Source organism: Xenopus tropicalis, chromosome 10 (assembly GCF_000004195.4).
Source record: "Xenopus tropicalis strain Nigerian chromosome 10, UCB_Xtro_10.0, whole genome shotgun sequence".
NCBI classification, from domain to species: Eukaryota; Metazoa; Chordata; class Amphibia; order Anura; family Pipidae; genus Xenopus; species Xenopus tropicalis.
In genome coordinates, this window is record NC_030686.2 from 2,382,085 (window position 1) to 2,403,540 (window position 21,456).

Sequence of the window (21,456 nt, forward strand, 5' to 3'; positions counted from 1 at the left end):
AGGGTTTATTAGGGGAAGATGATGGGCACTGGGGATAGGGAAGGGTTTATTAGGGGAGGATGATGGGCACTGGGATAGGGAAGGATTATTAGGGGGGGATGATGGGCACTGGGATAGGGAAGGATTTATTAGGGGAGGGATGATGGGCACTGGGATAGGGAAGGGTTTATTAGGGGAGGATGATGGGCACTGGGGTAGGGAAGGGTTTATTAGGGGAAGATGATGGGCACTGGGGTAGGGAAGGATTTATTAGGGAAGATGATGGGCACTGGGGGTAGGAAGGATTTATTAGGGGAAGATGATGGGCACTGGGGTAGGGAAGGATTTATTAGGGGGGGATGATGGGCACTGGGATAGGGAAGGATTTATTAGGGGAGGATGATGGGGCACTGGGATAGGGAAGGATTTATTAGGGGAAGATGATGGGCACTGGGGTAGGGAAGGATTTATTAGGGGGGATGATGGGCACTGGGATAGGGAAGGATTTATTAGGGGAGGATGATGGGCACTGGGATAGGGAAGGGTTTATTAGGGGAGGATGATGGGCACTGGGGTAGGGAAGGATTTATTAGGGGAAGATGATGGGCACTGGGGTAGGCGAAGGATTTATTAGGGGAAGATGATGGGCACTGGGATAGGGAAGGGTTTATTAGGGGAGGATGATGGGCACTGGGATAGGGAAGGGTTTATTAGGGGAAGATGATGGGCACTGGGATAGGGAAGGGTTTATTAGGGGAGGGATGATGGGCACTGCGATAGGGAAGGATTTATTAGGGGGGATGATGGGCACTGGGGTAGGGAAGGATTATTAGGGGAGGATGATGGGCACTGGGATAGGGAAGGGTTTATTAGGGGAGGATGATGGGCACTGGGGTAGGGAAGGGTTTATTAGGGGAAGATGATGGGCACTGGGGTAGGGAAGGATTTATTAGGGGAAGATGATGGGCACTGGGGTAGGAAGGATTTATTAGGGGAAGATGATGGGCTCTGGGGTAGGGAAGGATTTATTAGGGGGGATGATGGGCCACTGGGATAGGGGAAGGATTTATTAGGGAGGATGATGGGCACTGGGATAGGGAAGGGTTTATTAGGGGAGGATGATGGGCACTGGGATAGGGAAGGGTTTATTAGGGGAGGATGATGGGCCACTGGGGTAGGGAAGGGTTTATTAGGGGAAGATGATGGGCACTGGGTAGGGAAGGATTTATTAGGGGAAGATGATGGGCACTGGGATAGGGAAGGGTTTATTAGGGGAGGATGATGGGCACTGGATAGGGAAGGGTTTATTAGGGGAAGATGATGGGGCACTGGATAGGGAAGGGTTTATTAGGGGAGGATGATGGGCACTGGGATTAGGGAAGGATTTATTAGGGGGGGATGATGGGCACTGGGGTAGGGAAGCGATTTATTAGGGGAGGATGATGGGCACTGGGATAGGGAAGGGTTTATTAGGGAGGATGATGGCACTGGGGTAGGGAAGGGTTATTAGGGGAAGATGATGGGCACTGGGGTAGGGGAAGCGATTTATTAGGGGAAGATGATGGGCACTGGGGTAGGGAAGGATTTATAGGGAAGATGATGGGCTCTGGGGTAGGGAAGGATTTATTAGGGGGGGATGATGGGCACTGGGATAGGAAGGATTTATTAGGGGAGGATGATGGGCACTGGGATAGGGAAGGGTTTATTAGGGGAGGATGATGGGGCACTGGGATAGGGAAGGGTTTATTAGGGGAGATGATGCGGCACTGGGGTAGGGAAGGGTTTATTAGGGGAAGATGATGGGCACTGGGGTAGGGAAGGATTTATTAGGGGAAGATGATGGGCACTGGGATAGGAAGGGTTTTATTAGGGGAGGATGATGGGCACTGGATAGGGAAGGGTTTATTAGGGGAAGATGATGGGCACTGGGATAGGAAGGGTTTATTAGGGAGGATGATGGGCACTGGGATAGGAAGGGTTTATTAGGGGAAGATGATGGGCACTGGGATAGGGAAGGATTTATTAGGGGAAGATGATGGGCACTGGGATAGGGGAAGGGGTTTTATAGGGGGGGGATGATGGGCACTGGGGTAGGGAAGGATTTATTAGGGGAAGATGATGGGCACTGGGATAGGGAAGGGTTTATTAGGGGAAGATGATGGGCACTGGGATAGGGAAGGGTTTATTAGGGGGGGATTGATGGGCACTGGATAGGGAAGGGTTTATTTAGGGGAGGATGATGGCACTGGGATAGGGAAGGGTTTATTAGGGGAGGATGATGGGCACTGGGATAGGGAAGGGTTTATTAGGGGAAGATGATGGGCACTGGGATAGGGAAGGATTTATTAGGGGAGATGATGGGCACTGGGGTAGGGAAGGATTTATTAGGGGAAGATGATGGGCTCTGGGGTAGGGAAGGATTTATTAGGGGGGGATGATGGGCACTGGGATAGGGAAGGATTTATTAGGGAGGATGATGGGCACTGGGATAGGGAAGGGTTTATTAGGGAGGATGATGGGCACTGGGATAGGGAAGGTTTATTAGGGGAGGATGATGGGCACTGGGTAGGGAAGGGTTTATTAGGGAGATGATGGGCACTGGGTTAGGGAAGGATTTATTAGGGGAAGATGATGGGCACTGGATAGGGAAGGGTTTATTAGGGGAAGATGATGGGCACTGGGATAGGGAAGGATTTATTAGGGGAAGATGATGGGCACTGGGATAGGGAAGGGTTTATTAGGGGGGATGATGGGCACGGGTAGGGAAGGATTTATTAGGGGGAAGATGATGGGCACTGGGATAGGGAAGGATTTATTAGGGGGGGATGATGGGCACTGGGGTAGGGAAGGATTTATTAGGGGAAGATGATGGGCACTGGGGTAGGGAAGGGTTTATTAGGGGAGGATGATGGCCACTGGGGTAGGGGAAGGGTTTTATTAGGGGAGGATGATGGGCACTGGGGTAGGGAAGGGTTATTAGGGGGGGATGATGGGCACTGGGATAGGGAAGGGTTTATTAGGGGGGATGATGGGCACTGGGGTAGGGAAGGGTTTATTAGGGGGGATGATGGGCACTGGGATAGGGAAGGGTTTATTAGGGGGATGATGGGCACTGGGATAGGGAAGGGTTTATTAGGGGGATGATGGGCACTGGGGTAGGGAAGGATTTATTAGGGGAAGATGATGGGCACTGGGATAGGGAAGGATTTATTAGGGGGGATGATGGGCACTGGGGTAGGAAGGATTTATTAGGGGGGATGATGGGCACTGGGATAGGGAAGGGTTTATTAGGGGGGATGATGGGCACTGGGGTAGGGAAGGTTTATTAGGGGGGATGATGGGCACTGGGATAGGGAAGGGTTTATTAGGGGGGGATGATGGGCACTGGGATAGGGAAGGTTTATTAGGGGGGGATGATGGGCACTGGGTAGGGAAGGATTTATTAGGGGAAGATGATGGGCACTGGGATAGGGAAGGATTTATTAGGGGGGATGATGGGCACTGGGTAGGGAAGGATTTATTAGGGGAAGATGATGGGCACTGGGGTAGGGAAGGTTTATTAGGGGAGGATGATGGGCACTGGGGTAGGGAAGGTTTATTAGGGGAGGATGATGGGCACTGGGTAGGGAAGGGTTTATTAGGGGGGATGATGGGCACTGGGATAGGGAAGGTTTATTAGGGGGGATGATGGGCACTGGGGTAGGGAAGGGTTTATTAGGGGGGATGATGGGCACTGGGATAGGGAAGGGTTTATTAGGGGGATGATGGGCACTGGGGTAGGAAGGGTTTATTAGGGAGGATGATGGGCACTGGGTAGGGAAGGGTTTATTAGGGGGGATGATGGGCACTGGATAGGGAAGGGTTTATTAGGGAAGATGATGGGCACTGGGTAGGGAAGGATTTATTAGGGGAGGATGATGGCACTGGGATAGGGAAGGGTTTATTAGGGGAGGATGATGGGCACTGGGTAGGGAAGGATTATTAGGGGAGGATGATGGGCACTGGGGTAGGGAAGGTTTATTAGGGGGGATGATGGCACTGGGATAGGGAAGGGTTTATTAGGGGGGATGATGGGCACTGGGATAGGGAAGGGTTTATTAGGGGAAGATGATGGGCACTGGGATAGGGAAGGGTTTATTAGGGAGGATGATGGCACTGGGATAGGAAGGTTTATTAGGGGAAGATGATGGGCACTGGGGTAGGGAAGGTTTATTAGGGAGGATGATGGGCACTGGGGTAGGAAGGTTTATTAGGGGGGGATGATGGGCACTGGGGTAGGGAAGGTTTATTAGGGGAAGATGATGGGCACTGGGGTAGGGAAGGGTTTATTAGGGAGGATGATGGGCACTGGGGTAGGGAAGGGTTTATTAGGGGAAGATGATGGGCACTGGGTAGGGAAGGGTTTATTAGGGAGGATGATGGGCACTGGGGTAGGGAAGGGTTTATTAGGGGGGATGATGGGCACTGGGATAGGGAAGGGTTTATTAGGGGAAGATGATGGGCACTGGGGTAGGGAAGGTTTATTAGGGGGGATGATGGGCACTGGGGTAGGGAAGGGTTTATTAGGGGAGGATGATGGGCACTGGGGTAGGGAAGGGTTTATTAGGGGGGATGATGGGCACTGGGATAGGGAAGGGTTTATTAGGGGGGATGATGGGCACTGGGATAGGGAAGGTTTATTAGGGGAAGATGATGGGCACTGGGGTAGGGAAGGGTTTATTAGGGAGGATGATGGGCACTGGGGTAGGGAAGGGTTTATTAGGGGGGGATGATGGGCACTGGGGTAGGGAAGGGTTTATTAGGGGAAGATGATGGCACTGGGGTAGGGAAGGTTTATTAGGGGAGGATGATGGGCACTGGGAGGGAAGGGTTTATTAGGGGAAGATGATGGGCACTGGATAGGGAAGGGTTTATTAGGGGGGGATGATGGGCACTGGGATAGGGAAGGGTTTATTAGGGAAGATGATGGGCACTGGGGTAGGAAGGATTTATTAGGGGAGGATGATGGGCACTGGGATAGGGAAGGGTTTATTAGGGGAGGATGATGGGCACTGGGGTAGGAAGGGTTTATTAGGGGAGGATGATGGCACTGGGGTAGGGAAGGGTTTATTAGGGGGGATGATGGGCACTGGATAGGGAAGGGTTTATTAGGGGGGATGATGGGCACTGGGATAGGGAAGGGTTTATTAGGGGAAGATGATGGGCACTGGGATAGGGAAGGGTTTATTAGGGGAGGATGATGGGCACTGGGATAGGGAAGGGTTTATTAGGGGAGGATGATGGGCACTGGGGTAGGGAAGGGTTTATTAGGGGAGGATGATGGGCACTGGGGTAGGGAAGGGTTTATTAGGGGAGGATGATGGGCACTGGGGTAGGGAAGGGTTTATTAGGGGAAGATGATGGGCACTGGGGTAGGGAAGGGTTTATTAGGGGAGGATGATGGGCACTGGGGTAGGGAAGGGTTTATTAGGGGGGGATGATGGGCACTGGGGTAGGGAAGGATTTATTAGGGGGGATGATGGGCACTGGATAGGGAAGGATTTATTAGGGGAAGATGATGGGCACTGGGTAGGGAAGGGTTTATTAGGGGAAGATGATGGGCACTGGGATAGGGAAGGGTTTATTAGGGGAGATGATGGGCACTGGGGTAGGGAAGGATTTATTAGGGGAGGATGATGGGCACTGGGGTAGGAAGGGTTTATTAGGGGAAGATGATGGGCACTGGGTAGGAAGGATTTATTAGGGGAGGATGATGGGCACTGGGGTAGGAAGGGTTTATTAGGGAGGATGATGGGCACTGGGATAGGGAAGGGTTTATTAGGGGGGGATGATGGGCACTGGGATAGGGAAGGGTTTATTAGGGGAAGATGATGGGCACTGGGATAGGAAGGGTTTATTAGGGGAGGATGATGGCACTGGGATAGGGAAGGGTTTATTAGGGGAGGATGATGGGCACTGGGGTAGGAAGGTTTATTAGGGGAGATGATGGGCACTGGGGTAGGGAAGGTTTATTAGGGGAGGATGATGGGCACTGGGATAGGGAAGGTTTATTAGGGGAAGATGATGGGCACTGGGGTAGGAAGGGTTTATTAGGGGAGGATGATGGGCACTGGGGTAGGAAGGGTTTATTAGGGGGGATGATGGGCACTGGGGTAGGGAAGGATTTATTAGGGGGGGATGATGGGCACTGGGATAGGAAGGATTTATTAGGGAAGATGATGGGCACTGGGTAGGAAGGGTTTATTAGGGGAAGATGATGGGCACTGGGATAGGGAAGGGTTTATTAGGGGAAGATGATGGGCACTGGGGTAGGGAAGGATTTATTAGGGAGGATGATGGGCACTGGGTAGGGAAGGGTTTATTAGGGGAAGATGATGGGCACTGGGTAGGGAAGGATTTATTAGGGGAGGATGATGGGCACTGGGATAGGGAAGGGTTTATTAGGGGAAGATGATGGGCACTGGGGTAGGGAAGGGTTTATTAGGGGAAGATGATGGGCACTGGGGTAGGGAAGGATTTATTAGGGAGGATGATGGGCACTGGGGTAGGGAAGGGTTTATTAGGGGAAGATGATGGGCACTGGGTAGGGAAGGATTTATTAGGGGAGGATGATGGGCACTGGGTAGGGAAGGTTTATTAGGGAAGATGATGGGCACTGGGATAGGAAGGGTTTATTAGGGGGGGATGATGGGCACTGGGATAGGGAAGGGTTTATTAGGGAAGATGATGGGCACTGGGGTAGGGAAGGGTTTATTAGGGGAGGATGATGGGCACTGGGTAGGGAAGGGTTTATTAGGGGGGGATGATGGGCACTGGGGTAGGGTTGGGCACTGGGGGCCCGGGGGGGGGGGGACTGGCGCTGACAGTAAGATAACGAACACGGAAGGGAATAACAGCGCGCCGAGTCCCGGGGGTTGCGGAAGGATAAAGGGAAGGGGCTCCGGGCTTGGGGACATTATTAAGGACCCAGAAGTTACTGTCACAGCCCCCCCCCCCGGGCCCAATCCCGCCAGGAGACCCCCCCGGGCCCCCCAGAGTGGGAAACCCAGTCACCGGAACTAACACTCACCTACTTCCGGCGGCTGCCGTCACCGCGCTGCGAGTTCTCTGCCCGGGTCAGCTGACGGGCTCTCGCGAGAGTACCAACGGGATCGGCGGTGTTCTGTGGCTGCGCAGTGCGCATGTGCGCGAACTCAGCCCTGAGAGGTGGGGTGGGGTTACAGCAGGTTAATGGATTAAAGTGCCAGTGGTTTAAAGGGGTTGTTCACTTTTGAGCTAACCTTTAGTATAATGCAGAGTGTGTGTTCTGAGACAATTTGCAAATGGTATTTTATTATTATCTGTAGTTCACTGGGGTAGGGAAGATTATTAGGGGAAGAGATGGGCAAGCTGGGAACGGGAAGGTTTATTAGGGAAGATGATATGGGCACTGGTGGTAGGGAAGGATTTATTAGGGGAAGATCGCACTGGATTGGGCAGCTGGGATAGGAAGGGATTTATTAGTGGGGATGATGAGGCACTGGGATAGGGAAGGTTATTAGGGAAGATGATGGGCACTCGGGATAGCGGAAGGATTTATTAGGGAAGATGAGTGGGCACTGGAATAAGGGAAGGTTTATTAGGGGAGATGATGGCACTGGGTAGGCGGGATTTTTAGGGGAAGATGATGGGCACTGGGATGAGAAGGATTTATTAGGGAAGATGATAGGGCACTGGGGATAGGGAAGGGTTTATATAGGGGAAGAGTGGGCACTGGATAGGGAAGGATTTATTAGGGGAGGGATGGAGTGGGCACTGGGGATAGGGAAGGGTTTTATTAGGGAAGAGATGATGGGCACTGGGTAGGGAAGGATTTATTAGGGAGATGATGGCACTGGATAGGGAAGGGTTTATTAGGGGAAGATGATGGGCACTGGGGTAGGGAAGGTTTATTAGGGGAAGATGATGGGCACTGGGTAGGAAGGATTTATTTAGGGAGATGATGGCACTGGATAGGAAGGTTTATTAGGGAGAGATGATGGGCACTGGGATAGGGAAGGGATTTATTTAGGGGAGGATGATGGCACTGGGTAGGAAGATTTATTAGGGGAGATGATGGGCACTGGGTAGGGAAGGATTATTAAGGGGGGATGATGGGCACTGGTATAGGAAAGGATTTTTAGGGGGGAGATGGCACTGGGGTAGGGAAGGTTTATTAGGGAGGATATGGGCACTGGATAGGGAAGGATTTATTAGGGGAGGATGATGGGCACTGGATAGGGAAGGAATTTATTAGGGGAGATGATGGGCACTGGATAGGAAGGATTTATTAGGGGAATGATGGGCACTGGGAGTAAGGGAAGGGATTTATTAGGGAAGATGTGGGCACTGGGATAGGGAAGGATTTATTAGGGGAGGATGATGGGCACTGGGGTAGGGAAGGGTTTATTAGGGAGAGATGATGGGCACTGGATAGGGAAGGGTTATTTAGGGGAAGATGATGGGCACTGGGATAGGGAAGGGTTTATTAGGGGATGATGTGGGCACTGGGATAGGGAAGGATTTATTAGGGAAGATGATGGGCACTGGGATAGGGAAGGTTTATTAGGGAGGATGATGGGCACTGGGTAGGGAAGGATTTATTAGGGAGATGATGGCACTGGGATAGGGAAGGATTTATAGGGAAGATGATGGGCACTGGATAGGAAGGGTTTATTAGGGGAGGATGATGGGCACTGGGATAGGGAAGGATTTATTAGGGGAGTGATGGGCATGGGTAGGGAAGGATTTATTAGGGGGATGATGGGCACTGGGATAGGGAAGGGTTTATTAGGGGAGGATGATGGGCACTGGGGATAGGGAAGGATTTATTAGGGGAAGATGATGGGCACTGGGATAGGGAAGATTTATTAGGGGAGGATGATGGGCACTGGGATAGGGAAGGATTTATTAGGGGAGGATGATGGGCACTGGATAGGGAAGGTTTATTAGGGGAGAATGATGGGCACTGGGATAGGGAAGGATTTATTAGGGGAAGATGATGGGCACTGGGTAGGGAAGGATTTATAGGGGGGATGATGGGCACTGGGGTAGGGAAGGGTTTATTAGGGGAAGATGATGGGCACTGGGATGGGAAGGTTATTAAGGGGAGATGATGGGCACTGGGATAGGGAGGGTTTATTAGGGAGGATGATGGGCACTGGATAGGGAAGGATTTATTAGGGGAGATGATGGGCACTGGGATAGGGAAGGATTTATTAGGGGAGATGATGGCACTGGGATAGGGAAGGATTTATTAGGGGAAGATGATGGGCACTGGGATAGGGAAGGATTTATTAGGGGAAGATGATGGGCACTGGGTGGAAGGATTTATTAGGGGGATATGGGCACTGGGATAGGGAAGGATTATTAGGGGAAGATGATGGCACTGGGATAGGAAGGGTTTATTAAGGGGAGGAGATGGGCACTGGGATAGGGAAGGATTTATTAGGGGAATGATGGGCACTGGGATAGGGAAGGATTTATTAGGGGGGGGATGATGGGCACTGGTAGGGAAGGATTTATTAGGGAGGAATGATGGGCACTGGGATAGGGAAGGATTTATTAGGGGATGGATGATGGGCACTGGGATAGGGAAGGTTTATATTAGGGGGGGATGATGGGCACTGGGATAGGAAGGGTTTATTAGGGGAAGATGATGGCACTGGGGATAGGGAAGGATTTATTAGGGGAGGATGATGGGCAGCATGGATAGGGAAGGCATTTATTAGGGGAGGATGATGGGCACTGGGGTAGGGAAGGGTTTATTAAGGGAAGTATGATGGGCACTGGGGTAGGGAGGATTTATTAGGGGGGAGATGAATGGGCACTGGGTAGGGAAGGATTTTTTAGGGAGGATGATGGGCACTGGTAGGGAAGGATTTATTAGGGGAAGGTGATGGGCACTGGATAGGGAAGGATTTATTAGGGAGGATGATGGCACTGGGATAGGGAAGGATTTATTAGGGGAAGATGATGGGCACTGGGATAGGGAAGGATTTATTAGGGGAGGATGAATGGGGCAACTGGGGTAGGGAAGAGTGAAGTTTATTAGGGGAATAAAGGATGATGGGCACTGGGTAGGGAAGGATTTATTAGGGGGGATGATGGGCACTGGGGTAGGGAAGGATTTATTAGGGGAGATGATGGGCACTGGGATAGGGAAGGGTTTATTAGGGGAGGATGATGGCACTGGATAGGGAAGGTTTATTAGGGGAAGATGATGGCACTGGATAGGGAAGGATTTATTAGGGGAAGATGATGGGCACTGGGTAGGGAAAGGATTTATTAGGGGGGATGATGGGCACTGGGATGGAGAAGGATTTATTAGGGAAGGATGATGGGCACTGGGATAGGGAAGGGTTTATTGGGGAGGATGATGGCACTGGATAGGAAGGGTTTATTAGGGGAAGATGATGGGCACTGGGTAGGGAAGGATTTATTAGGGGAAGATGATGGGCACTGGATAGGGAAGGATTTATTAGGGAGGATGATGGCACTGGATAGGGAAGGTTTTATAGGGGATGGAATGATGGGACTGGGGTAGGGAGGATTTATTAGGGGAAGATGATGGGCACTGGGGTAGGGAAGGATTTATTAGGGGAAGATGATGGGCACTGGGATAGGGAAGGGTTTATTAGGGGAGGATGATGGGCACTGGGATAGGGAAGGGTTATATTAGGGGAGATGATGGGCACTGGGATAGGGAAGGGTTTATTAGGGGAGGAATGATGGCACTGGGATAGGGAAGGATTTATTAGGGGGGGATGATGGGCACTGGGATAGGGAAGGATTTATTAGGGAGGATGATGGGGCACTGGGATAGGGAAGGGTTTTATTAGGGGAGGATGATGGGCACTGGGTAGGGAAGGGTTTATTAGGGGAAGATGATGCGGCACTGGTAGGGAAGGATTTATTAGGGAAGATGATGGCACTGGGGTGAAGGATTTATTAGGGGAAGATGATGGCACTGGGATAGGGAAGGATTTATTAGGGGGGATGATGGGCACTGGATAGGGAAGGATTTATTAGGGGAGATGATGGGCACTGGATAGGGAAGGATTTATTAGGGGAGATGATGGGCACTGGGTAGGGAAGGATTTATTAGGGGGTGATGGGCACTGGGATAGGGAAGGATTTATTAGGGGAGGATGATGGGCACTGGATAGGGAAGGGTTTATTAGGGAGGATGATGGGCACTGGGGTAGGGAAGGTTATAGGGGAGATGATGGGCACTGGGGTAGGGAAGGATTTTTAGGGGAAGAATGATGGGCACTGGGATAGGGAAGGGTTTATTAGGGGAGGATGATGATGGGCACTGGGATAGGGAAGGGTTTTTTAGTTAGGGAAAGATGATGGGCACTGGGATAGGGAAGGTTTATTAGGGGAGGATGATGGGACTGGATAGGGAAGGATTTAATTAGGGGGGATGATGGGCACTGGGGTAGGGAGGTTATTATTAGGGGAGGATGAATGGGCACTGGGATAGGGAAGGGTTTATTAGGGGAGGATGATGGCAACTGGGTAGGAAGGGTTTTTAGGGGAGATGATGGGCACTGGGTAGGGAAGGATTTATTAGGGGAAGATGATGGGCACTGGGTAGGGAGGATTTATTAGGGGGATGATGGCTCTGGGGTAGGGAAGGATTTTATTAGGGGGATGATGGGCACTGGGATAGGAAGGATTTATTAGGGGAGATGATGGCACTGGGATAGGGAAGGGTTTATTAGGGGAGGATGATGGCACTGGGATAGGGAAGGGTTTATTAGGGGAGGATGATGGGCACTGGGTAGGAAGGGTTTATTAGGGGAAGATGATGGGCACTGGGTAGGGAAGGATTTATTAGGGGAAGATGATGGGCACTGGGATAGGGAAGGGTTTATTAGGGGAGGATGATGGGCACTGGATAGGGAAGGTTTATTAGGGGAAGATGATGGGCACTGGTAGGGAAGGTTTATAGGGGAGGATGATGGGCACTGGGATAGGGAAGGATTTATTAGGGGGGATGATGGCACTGGGGTAGGGAAGGATTTAATTAGGGGAGGATGATGGGCACTGGGATAGGGAAGGGTTTATTAGGGAGGATGATGGGCACTGGTGGGAAGGGTTTATTAGGGAGATGATGGGCACTGGGGTAGGGAAGGATTTATTAGGGGAGATGATGGGCACTGGGTAGGAAGGATTTTAGGGAGATGATGGGCCTGGGGTAGGGAAGGATTTTTAGGGGGATGATGGCACTGGGATAGGGAAGGTTATTAGGGGAGGATGATGGCACTGGATAGGGAAGGGTTTATTAGGGGAGGATGATGGGCACTGGGATAGGGAAGGTTTATTAGGGGAGATGTGGGCACTGGGGTAGGAAGGGTTTATTAGGGGAGATGATGGGCACTGGGGTAGGGAAGGTTTATTAGGGGAGATGATGGGCACTGGGATAGGGAAGGGTTTATTAGGGGAGGATGATGGGCACTGGGATAGGGAAGGGTTTATTAGGGAGATGATGGGCACTGGATAGGGAAGGGTTTATTAGGGAGGATGATGGGCACTGGGATAGGAAGGGTTTATTGGGGAAGATGATGGGCACTGGGTAGGAAGGATTTATTAGGGGAAATGATGGGTAACTGGGATAGGGGAAGGGGTTATTAGGGGGGGGGATGATGGGCACTGGGGTAGGGAAGGATTTATTAGGGGAAGATGATGGGCACTGGGTAGGGAAGGGTTTATTAGGGAGGATGATGGCACTGGATAGGGAAGGTTTATTAGGGGGGATGATGGGCACTGGGATAGGGAAGGGTTTATTAGGGGAGGATGATGGCCTGGGATAGGGAAGGTTTATAGGGGAGATGATGGCACTGGGATAGGGAAGGGTTTATTAGGGGAAGATGATGGGCACTGGATAGGGAAGGTTTATTAGGGGAGATGATGGGCACTGGTAGGGAAGGATTTATTAGGGGAGATGATGGGCACTGGGGTAGGGAAGGGATTTATTAGGGGGGGATGATGGGCACTGGGATAGGGAAGGTTTATTAGGGAGGATGATGGCACTGGGATAGGAAGGTTTATTAGGGGGATGATGGGCACTGGGAAGGGAAGGTTTATTAGGGAGGATGATGGGCACTGGGATAGGAAGGGTTTATTAGGGAGGATGATGGGCACTGGGTAGGGAAGGCTTTATTAGGGGAAGATGATGGGCACTGGGGTAGGGAAGGGTTTATTAGGGGAGATGATGGGCACTGGGATAGGGAAGGTTTATTAGGGGAAGTGATGGGCCACTGGTAGGGAGGGTTATTAGGGGGGATGATGGGCACTGGGGAGGGAAGGATTTATAGGGGGAAGATGATGGGCACTGGGATAGGGAAGGATTTATTGGGGGGATGATGGGCACTGGGTAGGGAAGGTTTATTAGGGGAGATGATGGCACTGGGTAGGGAAGGGTTTATTAGGGGAGGATGATGGCACTGGGGTAGGGAAGGGTTTTATTAGGGGAGGATGATGGGCACTGGGTAGGGAAGGGTTTATTAGGGGGGATGATGGGCACTGGGATAGGGAAGGGTTTATTAGGGGGATGATGGGCACTGGGATAGGGAAGGGTTTATTAGGGGGGGATGATGGCACTGGGATAGGGAAGGGTTTATTAGGGGGGATGATGGGCACTGGGATAGGGAAGGTTTATTAGGGGAGATGATGGGCACTGGGTAGGGAAGGTTATTAGGGGAAGATGATGGGCACTGGGATAGGGAAGGTTATTAGGGGGATGATGGCATGGGGTAGGAAGGATTATTAGGGGGGATGATGGGCCTGGGTAGGAAGGGTTTATTAGGGGGGATGATGGGCACTGGGGTGGAAGGATTTATTAGGGGGGGATGATGGGCACTGGGATAGGGAAGGGTTTATTAGGGGGGATGATGGGCACTGGGATAGGGAAGGGTTTTATTAGGGGGGGATGATGGGCACTGGGGTAGGGAAGGATTTATTAGGGGAAGATATGGGCACTGGCGAAGGGAAGGTTTTTGGGGGGATGATGGGCACTGGGTAGGGAAGGTTTATTAGGGGAAGATGATGGCACTGGGTAGGGAAGGGTTTTAGGGAGGATGATGGGCACTGGGGTAGGGAGGGTTTATTAGGGGAGGATGATGGGCACTGGGTAGGGAAGGTTTATTAGGGGGTGATGGGCACTGGGATAGGGAAGGGTTTATTAGGGGGGATGATGGGCTGGGGTAGGGAAGGTTTATTAGGGGGGATGATGGGCACTGGGATAGGGAAGGGTTTATTAGGGGGGATGATGGGCACTGGGGTAGGGAGAGGGTTTATTAGGGAGGATGATGGCACTGGGTAGGGAAGGGTTTATTGGGGGAATGATGGGCACTGGGATAGGAAGGTTATTAGGGAAGATGATGGCACTGGGGTAGGGAAGGATTTATTAGGGGAGGATGATGGGCACTGGGATAGGGAAGGGTTTATTAGGGAGGATGATGGGCACTGGGGTAGGGAAGGATTAATTAGGGGAAGATGATGGGCACTGGGGTAGGGAAGGTTTATTAGGGGGGATGATGGGCACTGGGATAGGGAAGGGTTTATTAGGGGGGATGATGGGCACTGGATAGGGAAGGGTTTATTAGGGGAAGATTGGCACTGGGATAGGGAAGGTTTATTAGGGAGATGATGGGCACTGGGTAGGGAAGGGTTTATTAGGGGAAGATGATGGCACTGGGTAGGGAAGGTATTAGGGGAGGATGTGGGCACTGGGTAGGAAGGGTTTATTAGGGGAGGATGGTGGGCACTGGGGTAGGGAAGGGTTTTAGGGGAGATGATTGGGCACTGGGTAGGGAAGGGTTTATTAGGGGAGGATGATGGGCACTGGTAGGGAAGGGTTTATTAGGGGAAGATGATGGGCACTGGGGTAGGGAAGGGTTTATTAGGGAGCGGTGATGGGCACTGGGTAGGGAAGGCGTTTATTAGGGGGCGATGATGGGCACTGGGTCGTGAGATAGGGAGGATGATGGGCATGGGATGGGAAGGTTTATTAGGGAAAGATGATGGGCCTGGGAAATAGGGAAAGGGTTTATTAGGGGCAGGATGTATGGGCACTGGGATAAGGGAAGGGTTTTTAGGGGAGGATGAATGGGCACTGGGGTAGGGAAGGTGTTTATTAGGGGAGGATGATGGGCACTCCGGGGTAGGGAGGGTTAATTTAGGGGAGGGACTGATGGGCATGGGATAGGGAAGGTTTATTGGAAGATGGATGGGCCACTGGGGTAGGAAGCGTTATTAGGGGAGGATGATGGGTTATCACTGGGGTAGGTGAAGGGTTTATTAGGGGGGGATGATGGCATGCGGGTAGGGAAAGGCTTTATTAGGGGGGGGATGATGGGCACTGGGATAGGAGGATTTATTAGGGAAGATGATGGGCACTGGGGTAGGGAAGGGTTTATTAGGGACCATGATGATGGCACTGGGGAAATGGGAAGGGTTTATTAGGGGAAGATGATGGCACTGGGGTAAGGGAAGGATTTTTAGGAGGCAGGATGATGGGCACTGGGGTAGGGAAGGGTTTATTTAGGGGAAATGATGGGCATGGGGTAGGGAAGGATTTATTAGGGGAGGATGATGGGCGCACTGGGATAGGGAAGGGTTTATTAGGGGAAAGATGATGGGCACTGGGGTAGGGAAGGGTTTATTAGGAAGATGATGGGGCACTGGGGTAGGGAAGGATTTTTAGGAGGATGATGGGCACTGGGGTAGGGAAGGGTTTTATTAGGGGAATGATGATGGCACTGGGGTAGGGAAGGATTTTAATTAGGGGAGGGATGATGGGCACTGGGGTAGGGAAAGGGTTTATTAGGGGAGATGATGGGCACTGGGATAGGGAAGGGTTTATTAGGGGGGGATGATGGGCACTGGGTATAGGGAAGGGTTTATTAGGGGAAGATATGGGGCACTGGGGTAGGGAAGGGTTTATTAGGGGAGGATGATGGGACACTAGGGGATATGGGTTGGGGTAACGGTTGAGGCCCGGGCGGCCCGGGGGGGGGGGGACATGGCGCTGACAGTAAGATAACGAACACGGAAGGGAATAACAGGCGCCGAGTCCCGGGGTTGCGGGAAGGGATAAAGGGAAGGGGCTCCGGGCTTGGGGGACATTATTAAGGACCCAGAAGTTACTGTCACAGCCCCCCCCCCCGGGCCCAATCCCGCCAGGAGACCCCCCCCCCCGGCCCCCCCAGAGTGGGAAACCCAGTCACCCGGTAACTAACACTCACCTACTTCCGGCGGCTGCGTCACCGGCGCTGCGAGTTCTCTGCCCGGGTCAGCTGACGGGCTCTCGCGAGAGTACCAACGGGATCGGCGGTGTTTGTGCTGCGCAGTGCGCATGTGCGGAACTCAGCCCTGAGAGGTGGGGGTGGGGTGTACAGCAGGGTTAATGGATTAAAGTGCCAGTGGTTTAAAGGGGTTGTTCACTTTTGAGCTAACCTTTAGTATAATGCAGAGTGTGTGTTCTGAGACAATTTGCAAATGGTATTTTATTATTATCTGTAGTTGTTTTTTGTCTTTTTGTGCAGCAGCTCTCCAGTTTGAGTTTCAGCAGCTACCTGGTTGCTAGGGTCCAAATTTCCTTAGTAACCAGGGGCTGATTAAATGAGAGTCTAACATTTGAAAAGGAAAGGACATAAATAGAAATAAAAGATATAACCAACAACAATAAAATAGTAGCCTCATGGAGAAATCATTTTTTGGGTTCCGGGGTCAGTGACCTCACCCCCCCCCCCCCCCCTTCTGAAAGCTGGAAACCATCAGAAGATAGCAAATAGTTAAAAACACATACAAAATAAATAATGAAAAGTTGCTTAGTTGCATTTTATACTAAAAGTGGCCAGTATGAGTGGTGTAGTCTTGGGCCAGAGACTCAGGGGTGGGCGCTTCGGCCAGAGTATCGAGGTGGGCACTTGGGCCAGAGACTCAGGGGTGGGCGCTTGGGCCAGAGACTCAGGGGTGGGCACTTGGGCCAGAGACTCAGGGGTGGGCGCTTGGGCCAGAGACTCAGGGGTGGGCGCTTCGGCCAGAGTATCGAGGTGGGCACTTGGGCCAGAGACTCAGGGGTGGGCGCTTGGGTCTGAGTCTCAGGGGTGAGCGCTTGGGCCAGAGACTCAGGGGTGGGCGCTTGGGCCAGAGACTCAGGGTGGGCGCTTGGGCCAGAGTCTCAGGGGTGGGCGCTTGGGCCAGAGACTCAGGGGTGGGCGCTTGGGCCAGAGACTCAGGGGTGGGCGCTTGGGCCAGAGACTCAGGGGTGGGCGCTTGGGCCAGAGACTCAGGGGTGGGCGCTTGGGCCAGAGACTCAGGGGTGGGCGCTTGGGCCAGAGACTCAGGGGTGGGCGCTTGGGCCAGAGACTCAGGGGTGGGCGCTTGGGCCAGAGTCTCAGGGGTGGGCGCTTGGGCCAGAGACTCAGGGGTGGGCGCTTGGGCCAGAGACTCAGGGGTGGGCGCTTGGGCCAGAGACTCAGGGGTGGGCGCTTGGGCCAGAGACTCAGGGGTGGGCGCTTGGGCCAGACACTCAGGGGTGGGGCGCTTGGCCAGAGACTCAGGGGTGAGCGCTTGGGCCAGAGACTCAGGGGTGAGCGCTTGGGCCAGAGACTCAGGGGTGGGCGCTTGGGGCCAGAGACTCAGGGGTGAAAGTCGCTTGGGGCCAGAGACTCAGGGGTGAGCGCTTGGGCCAGAGACTCAGGGGTGAGCGCTTGGGCCAGAGACTCAGGGGTGGCGCTTGGGCCAGAGACTCAGGGTGGGGCGCTTGGGCCAGAGAACTCAGGGGTGAGCGCTTGGGCCAGAGACTCAGGGGTGGGCGCTTGGGTCTGAGTCTCAGGGGTGGGCGCTTGGGCCAGAGACTCAGGGGTGGGCGCTTGGGCCAGAGACTCAGGGGTGGAGCGCTTGGGCCAGAGACTCAGGGGGTGGGCGCTTGGGCCAGAGACTCAGGGGTGGGCGCTTGGGCCAGAGACTCAGGGGTGGGCGCTTGGGCCAGAGACTCAAGGGTGGGCGCTTGGGCCAGAGACTCAGGGGTGGGCGCTTGGGCCAGAGACTCAGGGGTGGGCGCTTGGGCCAGAGTCTCAGGGGTGGGCGCTTGGGCCAGAGTCTCAGGGGTGGGCGCTTGGGCCAGAGACTCAGGGGTGGGCGCTTGGGCCAGAGACTCAGGGGTGGGCTCTTGGGCCAGAGACTCAGGGGTGGGCGCTTGGGCCAGAGACTCAGGGGTGGGCGCTTGGGCCAGAGACTCAGGGTGGGCTTGGCCAGAGACTCAGGGGTGGGCGCTTAGGCCAGAGACTCAGGGGTGGGCGCTTGGGCCAGAGACTCAGGGGTGGGCGCTTGGGCCAGAGACTCAGGGGTGGGCGCTTGGGCCAGAGACTCAGGGGTGAGCGCTTGGGCCAGAAGACTCAGGGGTGGGCGCTTGGGTCTGAGTCTCAGGGGTGGAGCGCTTGGGCCAGAGACTCAGGGGTGGGCGCTTGGGGCCAGGAGACTCAGGGGGGTGGGCGCTTGGGCCAGAGACTCAGGGGTGGGCTCTTGGGCCAGAGACTCAGGGGTGGGCGCTTGGGCCAGAGACTCAGGGGGTGGGCGCTTGGGCCAAGAGACTCAGGGTGGGCGCTTGGGCCAGAAGACTCAGGGGTGGGCGCTTGGGCCAGAGACTCAGGGGTGGGCGCTTGGGCCAGAGACTCAGGGGTGGGCGCTTGGGCCAGAGACTCAGGGGTGGGCGCTTGGGCCAGAGACTCAGGGGTGGGCGCTGGCCAGAGACTCAGGGTTGGGCGCTTGGCCAGAGACTCAGGGGTGGGCGCTTGGGCCAGAGACTTCAGGGGTGGCGCTTGGGCCAGAGACTCAGGGGTGGGCGCTTGGGCCAGAGACTCAGGGGTGGGCGCTTGGGCCAAGACTCAGGCGGTGGGCACTTGGGCCAGAGACTCAGGGGTGGGCGCTTGGGCCAGAGACTCAGGGGGGGCGCTTGGGCCAGAGACTCAGGGTGGGCGCTTGGGCCAGAGACTCAGGGGTGGGCGCTTGGGCCAGAGACTCAGGGGTGGGCGCTTGGGCCCAGAGACTCAGGGTGGGCGCTTGGCCAGAGACTCAGGGGTGGGCGCTTGGGCCAGAGACTCAGGGGTGGGCGCTTGGGCCAGAGACTCAGGGTGGGCGCTTGGGCGAGACTCAGGGTGGGCCTTGGCCAGAGACTCAGGGGTGGGCGCTTGGGGCCAGAGACTCAGGGCGTGGGCGCTTGGCCAGAGACTCAGGGTGGCGCTTGGGCCAGAGACTCAGGGGTGGCGCGCTTGGGCCAGAGACTCAGGGGTGGGCGCTTGCGGCCAGAGACTCAGGGTGGGCGCTGGGCAGAGACTCAGGGGTGGGCGCTTGGGCCAGAGACTCAGGGGGTGGGCGCTTGGGCCAGAGACTCAGGGGTGGGCGCTTGGGCCAGAGGACTCAGGGGTGGGCGCTTGGGCCAGAGACTCAGGGAGTGGGCGCTTGGGCCAGAGACTCAGGGGTGGGCGCTTGGGCCAGAGACTCAGGGGTGGGCGCTTGGGCCAGAGACTCAGGGGTGGGCGCTTGGGCCAGAGACTCAGGGGTGGGCGCTTGGGCCAGAGACTCAGGGGTGGGCGCTTGGGCCAGAGACTCAGGGGTGGGCGCTATGGATGTCGCACAAGGGGCAATACAGACACCGTGGGGTAGTGCTCATTGGCTACTTGGCCTTATTTAACCTGATTCACATCACCATCAGGGACAAGTAGTTTCCCAGTGAATGACACATGGTACAATAGAATAAACTCTCCAGTTTGTGGGTAACAAATTTAGTTTGAGGAATCTTTATCACCCAGCTAATAACTGCACCTCTCTTATTCCCAGGCTTATTTCACCTCATACGGATAAAACGGCGGCCATTTTGCCTGCCACAGCAGAGGCCGCACTGGGAACAGTTGATGGAGGAGGCGCATGCGCAGTCCTGTGTTTGAGCTGCAGATCAGTGAGGGACTCAGGGACAAGGCTTCTGCGCATGCGTGAAACTGCTCAGTATACAGTGTGCGCACAGGAGCGGCTGGGTTCGGCGCCCGTTACGTCATTACCCCTGCAAGAGAGGCTCAGAGACCCCGCGGGTCGGTTGCGAATGGCGGTGAGTTACGTGCGTGAGGGAGACGGACGGTGAGGTGAGCGGGCCCCGGGGAATGGCTGCGGCCGGGGAGCGGGAAAATACACCTGCCCGCCGTTTGGGGCGGGAATTGGGAGCGGTTGGGGGGAAAGAGAGGCCGAGGGAGGCTCGTTTGTGGGGAGGGGGTTGGAGAGGCGGGTGGAGCTGATGGGAATGGGTGCCATTGGGGGGTCTGTGCCCCTTTCCCTCCCGTATCTGTTGAACCGCAGCTTTAGGGCCCCCAGGGGCGGGTGTAGGTACCGAGGGCTCGGTCAGTCCGGCAGGGCTCGCCTTGGGGATAGGCCTGGGGCCCAGGGGGAATGGTATTTACTGGGGCTTCTCTGTAGTAGGGCGTAATGTTATTGTATTGCAGCGTTTAGTGGGGCCCTGACCCCTGTGTGTTAGTAATGGTCTCCCCCAGACTCCCAGCATGCACAGCGCCACACAGGCCCACCCTAATCATCAGTGGGGGGCCTGACCCCTGTGTGTTAGTAATGGTCTCCCCCAGACTCCCAGCATGCACAGCGCCACACAGGCCCACCCTAATCATCAGTGGGGGGGGGCCCTGACCCCTGTGTGTTAGTAATGGTCTCCCCCAGACTCCCAGCATGCACAGCGCCACACAGGCCCACCCTAATCATCAGTGGGGGGCCTGACCCCTGTGTGTTAGTAATGGTCTCCCCCAGACTCCCAGCATGCACAGCGCCACACAGGCCCACCCTAATCATCAGTGGGGGGCCCTGACCCCTGTGTGTTAGTAATGGTCTCCCCCAGACTCCCAGCATGCACAGCGCCACACAGGCCCACCCTAATCATCAGTGGGGGGGGGCCTGACCCCTGTGTGTTAGTAATGGTCTCCCCCAGACTCCCAGCATGCACAGCGCCACACAGGCCCACCCTAATCATCAGTGGGGGGGGGGGCCTGACCCCTGTGTGTTAGTAATGGTCTCCCCCAGACTCCCAGCATGCACAGCGGCACACAGGCCCACCCTAATCATCAGTGGGGGGCCCTGACCCCTGTGTGTTAGTAATGGTCTCCCCCAGACTCCCAGCATGCACAGCGGCACACAGGCCCACCCTAATCATCTGTGGGGGGCCCTGACCCCTGTGTGTTAGTAATGGTCTCCCCCAGACTCCCAGCATGCACAGCGCCACACAGGCCCACCCTAATCATCAGTGGGGGGCCCTGACCCCTGTGTGTTAGTAATGGTCTCCCCCAGACTCCCAGCATGCACAGCGGCACACAGGCCCACCCTAATCATCTGTGGGGGGCCCTGACCCCTGTGTGTTAGTAATGGTCTCCCCCAGACTCCCAGCATGCACAG

The 21,456-nt window shown here is 54.5% G+C and overlaps 2 protein-coding genes across 8 annotated transcripts in view; one reads left to right on the top strand and one right to left on the bottom strand.

The window, feature by feature from the left end:
- The window catches only part of gid8 (GID complex subunit 8), a 31,567-nt gene extending 15,202 nt beyond the window's left edge, over positions 1 to 16,365 (bottom strand). Inside the window, exon 1 of one of the 3 annotated variants that reach the window (XM_031894425.1) lies at positions 16,254 to 16,365. In XM_031894425.1, coding sequence (XP_031750285.1) covers positions 16,254 to 16,365 — 112 coding nt within the window. Of the gene's footprint in view, positions 1 to 7,048; positions 7,134 to 16,253 lie in introns of those variants that run through there. The other 2 variants (XM_031894426.1, XM_031894427.1) reach the window with 2 other exon arrangements.
- Positions 16,366 to 19,945: 3,580 nt separating this feature from the next.
- dido1 (death inducer-obliterator 1) overlaps positions 19,946 to 21,456 on the top strand; it is a 40,822-nt gene continuing 39,311 nt past the window's right edge. For 2 of the 5 annotated variants that reach the window (XM_002943196.5, XM_004918615.4), the window contains exon 1: positions 19,946 to 20,150. The gene's annotated coding sequence lies outside the window, so the exon portion shown is untranslated. The remainder of the gene's footprint in view (positions 20,151 to 21,456) is intronic. The other 3 variants (XM_004918614.4, XM_012952721.3, XM_002943197.5) reach the window with 2 other exon arrangements.